This window comes from Lemur catta, chromosome 11 (assembly GCF_020740605.2).
Source record: "Lemur catta isolate mLemCat1 chromosome 11, mLemCat1.pri, whole genome shotgun sequence".
Classification (NCBI taxonomy): domain Eukaryota; kingdom Metazoa; phylum Chordata; class Mammalia; order Primates; family Lemuridae; genus Lemur; species Lemur catta.
The window spans coordinates 76,388,837-76,398,113 of record NC_059138.1 but is presented as its reverse complement, the minus strand read 5'-3'; the positions used below and the strand labels follow the sequence as shown (position 1 = coordinate 76,398,113).

Here is a 9,277-nt window from a genome sequence, read left to right as displayed (position 1 = left end):
GAGAAGAGACGGGACGAGGACACTGGCCTCCGACCGGAGGGGGCCATGAGAACACGAGCTCCCCGGAACACATACGCCCGCAGAGGTCACTGAACCTCCCCTGAGAGGCAGGATAGCGTGCTCACAGCCACTGGAGTTAAATCTCAAAGGACAGCTGTCACCAGGGGGTAAGAGACACGGAGGAGGGAGGCTGAGGAGAACGCAGCCCTCACGCGGCAGGAACACGCTTCCGTCCCGTCCACGGGCATGGAGCGGGCACCACGTCCTGCTCCCGGCCTTGCTTTGAGCTCCAGTCAGTTCGATGTCCCCTTGTTTCTGGCTTACTTCTAGCCTGCAGCGCCGCTGATGGCGTTTGTACATCCTGGGAAGGTGGGAGGCAGTGACCCTGGGGCTAGCTGCAGCTGTCATACTTCTGCATCCCCTAATGTGTGTTTTTCAGGGACTCCTCTTATCCCAGGAGCAGCCGAGGGCCATGGGGAAGATCAGAGCAAGGAAGTGGATCCCACCCCTCGTCACTGATGGGCTGGCTCGGGCCAAGGGAGCAGAGCGGAGCTGCCCCCACTGTGGGCTGTGGGGATGATCAGAGTGGGGCGGGGCCAGACCCCTGAGAATCCAAACTCCTCCAGCCTCTTCCATGACCCGGGGTGACGTAAGGCAGCTCAGCCATGGACATAATTCTTATCCCCACTTGACAGATGAGAAGCTTGAGGTCCAGAGGGTGCAGCCCTTTTTTCCAAGGGCTCTCAGCTGGTAAGTTGTGAAGCAGGGCTGGAATCCTCCCTCCCAGTCCAGGCTCAGGGCCAAGTGAGCCAAGCAGAGGACAAACCTCACAGGCCTCTGGTCCCACTCCCGTACTTCCCCAGCCGCCAAGAAAGCACTCTGGAGTCGCTGTGGCATCTGACTCTGGTTTCCTCTGCCTCACTCCTTTGTCCTCTCAAGGCCCCAGGGGAGGGCAGCTGTTCTGGACACAGGTGACTCCATTAGAAAAGGCCACCTCCTTGCCTTGCCAGTCTGACACTGCTGGCCTTGTCCCCACATTCAGCCACATGTGGCCCAAGCTGCCTAGCTCCTGGGCCTGACCTGTGCCCAGTGAGGGACTCAGCCCACCCTGCCAGCCACACTGACCACTCACTGCTTACTGACCTGCTGTCTCAGGCTTGTGCCCTCTGGGAACCCCAAGCTCGAGGTCTCACAGGTCACCCTGAAACAGAGGCAGCCTGGCCCAGAGGAGGAGGAAGGGATAAATGTCCTTGGTTCATCTCACTGTGCAGGTAGAAAGGGGCAGAGGAGAGGTCTGGCCGAGCACCCAAGGAAGAGGCCTTCCAAGGGGTGGCCTTTCTGCAAGCACCAGGTGCCAGGCCCCACTGGGCCTTGGTTTCGCCACCTGTAAAATGGGAATGGGAACTGAGTGACTGTTGAGGTCCCTTCCAGCTCTGATGTTCTCTGGGGAGCAGCATCAGGCCCAGGACTCAGACTACCACCCCTTCTCTGCAGAGCCTCCTGACTGGTCTCCCTGCCTCTGGGCGTGCCCCAGCCAAGCCATTCTCCATGCTGTTCTTCCCGTTTCCCAGTCTGACCTTGTCACTCCGCAACTAAAACCTCCACTGGCCGCCTTGCCTAGCCACATAACTCCAGGCCTGAGCTCTGCCCACCGCTCTGGCTCACCTAGTAGTCCCCCCTTTAAGAACTGAATGTCTGTGTCTCCCCCAAATCCATATGTTGAAATCCTAAGGCCCAGTGTGATGATACCAGGCAGTGTGGCCTCCGTGGGCTGAGTAGTCAGGAGGGTGGGATTAGTGCCTTCTAGGCAGAAACAGGGGAGCTTGCTCTTTCTCCACAGTGTGAGAATACAAGGAGAAAACAGCCATTTGCAAACCAAGAAGTGGGTCCTCATCAGACACAGGATCTGCTGCCACCTTGATCTTGGACTTCCCAGCCTCTAGAACTGTCTGTTGTTAAAGCTGCCCAGTCTCTGGTATTCTGTTTTAGCAGCACACCCACCCATGATAGACCCCACCCATGCCAACCCCCTGCAGGTCCAGGAGCCAGGCTTGTTCTCTCTCACTCGCCTGCACACCTCCCCCTCGCCCCGCTGAGCTCTACTCATCCCTCGCCCCACATTCCCTGACCCCACTGGCTGCGTGGGTGGGGTTGGGGATGCCCCACTCACTCCCCCTTATGGCCCTTGCCTGTTCACTTGCTGTCCCCCCACCACACTGGGACAACCACTGTGTCTTCTCTCCCTGCACCCTGCATTTAACAGTTGCTCAATAAATAAGATAGCGTTAAATTCAAACTAAAGACGGTCTTTTGCCTCCCAGCCCAGTGCACTTACAGAAAGCAGGCCAGGAAAGTCTGGCTGGGTGGAAAAAGCATCCAGAGTCTGCCCACTGTGTGGCGGCAAGGGGGGACCTCCAATCCCTCTGTCCCCAGCCTCGACACACCCCTGAGGCTCCCAAGGTCCTCCCTATTCATCTGTTCACTCAACATGTAAGAACCTGCTCTGTTCCAGGCACCCACAGTCATACCTTGCATAGGGTCACACACATAGTAAGTCTTCAGTGTTGGATGATTTTGAACTGGAGGAAACAAAATAATAATGGTGTTCGCCCACATTGCTTTGCAGTGATTGTCCACACGCATTCTCACTTGATCCTCACAATGGCTGTCCGTGGTAGGTGCTATTTTTGTTTCACAGGTAGGAGAACCAAGGGGAAAAGGGTAGAGGGAGCAAGATATTCATCATAGGGTCCCCAGCAGCCACTGGGGCAGGGGTGGGGTGGGGTGGGACAGGGAGGGATGGGGGGCTGGGAGGAGGCAGAGGCAGGCCCCGCAAGGCAGAGCCCAGAGGCCAGCACAGGCCACTCGTCCCCAAGGCCAGTGCGGGTGGGTTTCAGTCCAGCCATGGCACCTGCTCCTGGGAGGAGCCTGCACACGGGACACGGGGGACAGCTGTGAAACCACAGACATGACAACCAGAGCCAGGTCCGAGCGCCACTCGGCACGGGAGCCTGGACTATTCCGGAAAATATAATACAAGCCCCACAGCTGTTCTCAGGCACAGAGCTGAAGGCTCCTTCATGAGCAGGGAAAGACTCTGCCAGAGCTGACTTAATCTCTATTAATCAAACATGACTTGCTTTTCGATAGAGACCAGTGAGAACAGAACTGATTATAGCTCACGCTCAGACCTGGCCTTCCTGAACAAGGATTTTGAAGGAAAGAGAGAGAGAGAAAGATCAAAGTAATACCCCATGGCCATGGGGAAAAGAAAAATAAAAAGAAATGAGCAAAATCAATGCCTGTTCTTTCAACGATGCTATAAAATCATGTTCTAAAATTGCAACGAAAAGAGCAGAGCCTGCCATCTGAGGCTACATTGGTGTGACCACAGCTAAAACAAGGAGATAGCCGCACAGACCTGGGGGACGTCACCTGGCCACAAGGTGTGTGTGTGGCGGGGAGTGTTGTGAGAGAGGAGCTCACTCTGCATGACTACAGACGCTGCCACTGCTGCGGCACTAGGTCTGAGCCGTGTCAGTCCCAGGCAGAGACAGGGTCAGTGTGACAGCCCTGCGTAGGGCAGAGGTCTGGCCGATGTCCCTTCTTCGTGCAGGCCTGCCTTCCCTTAGACTCCTCCCTGGACGGAGAGGACCGTCCCACCTCCTGCCCAGACTGCCGTACCAGCCCACTCTGCCTCCCCAACCCCAGACTTGCCACCGCCAACCCAAACTGCCCTGCTGCCCAAGCAAGCCTCCTAGAGACCCTCCTCTGCTCAGAGACACACATGTCCCTAAGTCCTCCACCCCTCCAAAGTCACCCTGTCCTTTCAGAGCCACATACAATGACCCAACCAACCCTGTTGGGGCTCCCAGACAAGGGGATGGGGTGTCTTACGTTTTCCTGGGCACCTTTTACTCTGAATTCTATTCCTGTTCAATTCCTGATCCCTTCTGTGTTGGTCAGAATTCGTCGCGTAGGGAGCAGCAGAAACAGACGTTAAACTAGCTTGGGCAGAAGGGTAGAATTATTGGGAAGCTCCCTTGCTGGAGGCAGACGCAGGGCTGGCCTCAGGTCCACTGGAACCAGAGCCTCAGAGGCCACCAGGCTGTCTTGTCTCTCCTCTTCTCTTCCTGGCACCTTCTGCACAGAAGCTCGTGCCCTCGGTTCTGCTGTCCGTGAAGCAGCAGCTCTTGGTCTCCCTGGTTCTCCACGAGGGAGGAAGAGTCTCCCTCTTTGGAGCAAAGTGTAAAAATGATTAATTTCAGATCAGCTGTCCACTCCTGTACCAACCCACTGTGGTCAGCGAAGTGAAGCCCTCTCATTTGTCCGGCCTGATCAGTTGGGTTGGGCTGATCCCCAGTGGCCAGCTGCTGACCAGAGCTGGCGGCCTGGGCAGAGCACGCACTGCCGAGGGGGCGAAACCGGTTCCCGGGAGGCAGGACAATCTTAGATGTGATGATGGTCTGTGGCCCTCCAAAGAACCAAGTACAAAACAGATATACGGTTTATCTGTGGTATTGAAATTTCCTGGCGGAAGGGAGGACAATTAGGAAAACAAGTGTCTAAGAAGGCTCCTGGTGGCAGTGATGATGAATGACAAAGCTTGAGCAACACTGGAGTAGAGGACAGAGCATTTCTCAGATGGACAGTGCCATCCTGGGACAAAACCAAGGCATGTCCAGCCTCCCGCCTCCTGCACACACGGGCACAGGGCCACCCTCTCATTCCACTGACCCAGGCCGCTGTGTGGCGTAGACTTTTTCTGAAGATACGGAAGAGCAGAGAATGACAGCCCACAGTTAACATGCATTGAGCGTTCACCACCGTAGGTAAATTCTTCCAGCCTGCCCTCCTCAGACCCGGCCTATGCCCACAGTCCTTGTCCTCTCTTCTCATTCTTCCTGCTTTCTAGAGCCCAGATCCTAGCCCTCCTTCAAGCTCAATCTGGTAATTTCCATGGATTTACTTTACAAAGCAAGTTAAGCCCTCATCAGAACCTTAGCATGCCAGCACCCTGATCTCAGACTCCAGCCTCTGGCACAGTGAGATATTAACGTCTGCTGTTTGAGCCACCCAGTGTGCAAAATTTTGCTATAGCAGCCCAAGCCGATTAAGGCAGGCACCCAGAAAGCCCCGCCCAGGAGGAACCTGGGCTGAGCACCACAGTGCCACTGCTGCACAGATCCTCCGAGGGCTGCAGAGAGCCCAGCTTCCTCCCAGCCCCTCTGCACCTGGCCAGGCCCCAGCCCAGCCGTCCTGCACTTGCCCAGCTCCCTGCCTGTCCTCCACCTGGAGTAAACGTCTCCCTCCTCTGTCTGTTTAAATCCTTCAAGATGCTCCCGTAGCACCTTCAGCACTTCTGCAGGAAGTCCCGCTCCTCTCCCAGGAGCTGCCCCAGCACCTGTGCTAGGTTGCACCTCCCAACAGTCACCAGGCCTGGCTCTCATGGGTCCCCATCCCTCCCCTTCCCAGCCCCCTGCAGGCTCTGAGGCTGCCCTCAGGGCACAGCCTCCACTCTTGGTGCCCACTGTGAGCCTGGCCCCTGGAGACCCTCCAGCTGCAGGGGTGCTGAAGAGAACTGTCCCAGCAATGCTTTCAGAGTCTGTGCACCCCTCAAAGTCCTGCTGAGCTCATTCCCCCTACAAGCAGTCTTCTCTGGCCAAGCCTACCTGGCCAGGTCCAGGAAAGCCATATCTTTCCCAGGACTTGCCATCTTCAAATGAATGGGGAGATCCGGTAAATTCTTTCTCAGCTTTCCCCATAAATATGCCCCTGCACCACTGAGACTATGCTCTGCACAAAAGAGGAGAGAAGGGGAAGGAAAAACAAGGAGAGGAAGACTGGGGCACGGTCACACTCCTCCACCCAGAGCAGTTAGAGAACAGTTCACTCGGGACTTTAGTTCAGGCCTGGGAGATTTCAGAGGAGAGGCAGGTGGGAGCTGGAGCAGCCAGGAAGGCTGCCTGGAAGAAGGAGCCGGGGGCAGGGGCCCTGAAGGTCAGAAAAGTGTCCCAGACAGGAAGACCAGAGGGAGCACAGAGTGTCTGAGTTTCTTGAATTCAGGCTGAGTTCTCCAAGGCCTCTACACACCCTGTCTGCTCCTCCAGGAAAAAACCCGGTGCCCCAGTTAATCACATTCCTCGCATGCCTTCCCCCCAGATCCTAACAACAACAACTGCTGCTTAAGCTTGTCAACTCTGCACCAGATGCCCCTGTCAGAACAGTTCCTGAGGCTGCTCCTGTGGCTCCGCGACCTGGCCCAGGTTGGACCTGTCCCCCCAAGAGCAGTGATGCTCGGCCCTCCCTGATGTCAGTCTCTGGCTGTTTACTGAAATGTACAGACAACCTGGCCCCATCCCAATCTAGGAGACCAGAGTCTCCGGGTTGCTCTGGCAGTGCTGTATTTGTTGTCAGTTTTGAGGTTCAGGTGTTTTTTTTGTTTTTTGTTTTTACCATTTTGTTTGATACAATTTCGAACGTACAGGAAAGTTGGGAGAATGGTCCAAAGCACATCCACACACCCTTTTCTCCATTTACCAGCAATGTACATTGTGCCTCGTTTGCTCTATTGTTCTATGTATCTGTCTGCGTGAGTGTATTTCTGAACCCTTTGAAAGTAAGAAATGTGGTGCCCCTTTAATCCTAAATGCATGTTTTCTAAGAACAAGAACACTCTCACCTACCCACAGTCCAGCACCAAAACTGGTGAGTTTAGCATTGGCACAGCGCTGTTATTTAACCGCAGCTGCCTTTGCGTGAGTCCTGCGGGTTAAAAGCTCCCCAGACAAGAGTTGGGCAGTGCTCCTCCAGCTAGACCCCAGCAGCCCCCTGACTCTGTGCTAGGCAGGGACCACAGCCTGAGGCCCCCTCCTCCCTCTCTACTCCCCCTCCCCGACCTGGGGAGCCACAGCCAAGCTGGCTGGCAGAGAGAAGGCATTAACCCCTTCGCTGCAGGCTGGAGACAGAGCTTGGCCCCTTGACTGCCGGGCAGCTGCCTCTGCCCAGCACAGCTATAAATAACCAGGAGGCCGGGCCGTGGGGCGGTGCCACTGCCCTGGGGGAGGCGGGTGGAGAACACCCCCGGCCTGGGGCCTCACCTAGGCCTCCCCTCCTGGGCAGGAGGGGAGGGACAGGCGGGGCGGGGCCCCTGTGCTGGGCTGGGCACAAGCTCCTGTCCCTAACCCCTAGTTGCTGCCACTGCCATGGGGGGTCCCCCGGGGCCCCCAGGCTTCCTCTGCGTCCCACACCTCTGCCTCTGCCTGCTTTGCCTCCTCTCGCCGCTGCTCCAAGTAAGTGCTGGCAGGGGGAGCTGGCAGGGTGGGGGCCCCTGGAGCTGGGAGCTCTGTGCACTCACAGCTGCTGGTGGTGGTAGGTCTCAGGGCTTGGGGGCCCGGCTGGAACTGGGGACTCCCATGTCCGATGATGGGGTGGAGATCTCATGCCTGGACGAGGGGGCAGGTGGAGGGCAGATGAAACTCAGGCTGCTGGGCTGGGACAGGGAGGCCCCTGTGGATGAGCAGAGGTTCTGGGGACGTCCTGGTGTCCAGGACTTGCCCTCCTCAGGTCCCGAAGTTCCCTGTTTCCTGTCCATTCTCCCCTCCCCGACGATCCCTCTCCATGTCCCCTGCAGGACCCTTAACTCCTTTCCCCACTCAGCCCAGCTCTGGCCCTTCCCCACCCACGGACCGCAGAGAGCTGCCTCCTACCACTGCTGCCTGTCCCCACCCCCCCAGCGCCTGAAATCAGGCAGCCCCGGGACCCCCTCAGCCGTGGGCGCAGAGCCCGCACTGGGAGAACCAACCTCTCCAAGGGTGTCTCGGGACTCTGGGCTCCCCCTCGCACCCACACCCTCTGAGCAGAGTCGGGGACTGCAGATGGGAGGCAGGTGACGTGGGGAGCAGCGGTAAGAGGGTGCTGGAGAAGTCGGGGAGGGATCTACCTCCATCCCTCCCTCCATTTTACAGATGGGAAAACCAAAGCTCAGAGAGGGAGGGCGACCTGCCCTGGCCCTCATAATACAAAGGACAGACCCACGCTGGGAGTCAGGAGGCCTGTCCCTGTCCTGACTGTGCCACGGACCAGCGTTGTGGACCATTTTCTGGGCCTTAACATCCCCATGTGTGTAAGGAGGACTAATTCATTCAAGTTATTCAACAGATTTGCCCATAGAACTGATTCAAATCCCTGCTTTGGTGCTTAATGTGTGACTCTGGACAGGTTACTCAAATTTTCTGAGCCTCAGTTTCCTCATCAATAAAATGAGGATAACAATTGGTGCTTGTTGAATAGAGCTGTCATGAGAGCAGGTGAAGTCATGCAAGCAAAGCACGCAGCGTCATGCCTGGCACGGCCTGAGCACTGGGAAAAGCCAGGCACCACGGACAGAGCGTGAAGACCCCAGGGGCCCTGCCCTGCTGGGGGCCTGGCCAGGTGGAGGAGGGGGTGGGAGGTGGGTACCATGCCGAGGTATAGTCAGCATCCCCGTGGGCAGATGGCTCCTAGACCTGCCAGGTCCTTCCAATGACATTGCAGACTGCATTTGGGCTGGGTGGAGGTCACAGGGTGGGTTCACCATCCACTCCCCCCTCCCCAGACATCATGGGCTTTGGATTCTTGCCCCTCCCTCTCATTCCCAGGATGGGTGCCTCCCTAGAGAGCCAGGTGTCCGGCAAGGGCTGCCCTTCAGCCCCTCCCTCTGGGGCCTGTGCTGCCAGCCGCCCAAGGTAGCTGGAGGGAGGGTCCTTCTGGCTGCTGCTCCAGCGCCGGGCCAGGCGGAGGGTCTGGGGAGGGGCCCTGGGTTCCTTGGAGGCAACACTGCGGGCTCAGCTTCCCTCAGAGTCAGCCCAGGCCCTGCCCCCACCTCTCCCCAGGATCCCAGACTGAGAGGAGACTAGTTACTGCCCAAAGTCACTCAGCATGTCCCCAGCTGGACAGTCACTAACCCTTGGTCTTTCTGACCCCAAAGCCCAGCCTGCCTCGCGCTGGGCCTTCCTGGTAATGGGATTTATTTCTGGGTCCCTGGCCAACAATCCTGAAACTTCTACTCACTGTGAAATGAGACTATGAGACCAGGCGCAGACAGTGGGGACGGAAGGCGGCCCAGGAAGGGCCTGGCTTCCAGCCCTCTCAGCTATTCACCAGCCTTTACTGAGGACCTCGGTGAGGACTCAGGCTGGGAATGTCACCCCACAGCTCCTGCCCTAATGGAGTTTAAAGCCCAGGAGACCTGGCAGGAAAGAAAAGTGTGTATTTAAATTCTGTTCACTGGGACTCA

The 9,277-nt window shown here is 57.2% G+C and overlaps 1 protein-coding gene across 1 annotated transcript in view; it reads left to right on the top strand.

The window, feature by feature from the left end:
- Window positions 1–7,205: 7,205 nt before the first annotated feature.
- CRHR2 (corticotropin releasing hormone receptor 2) overlaps window positions 7,206–9,277 on the top strand; it is a 43,271-nt gene continuing 41,199 nt past the window's right edge. The window contains exon 1 of the mRNA XM_045564236.1: window positions 7,206–7,292. Within this exon, the coding sequence (XP_045420192.1) occupies window positions 7,206–7,292 (87 nt within the window). The remainder of the gene's footprint in view (window positions 7,293–9,277) is intronic.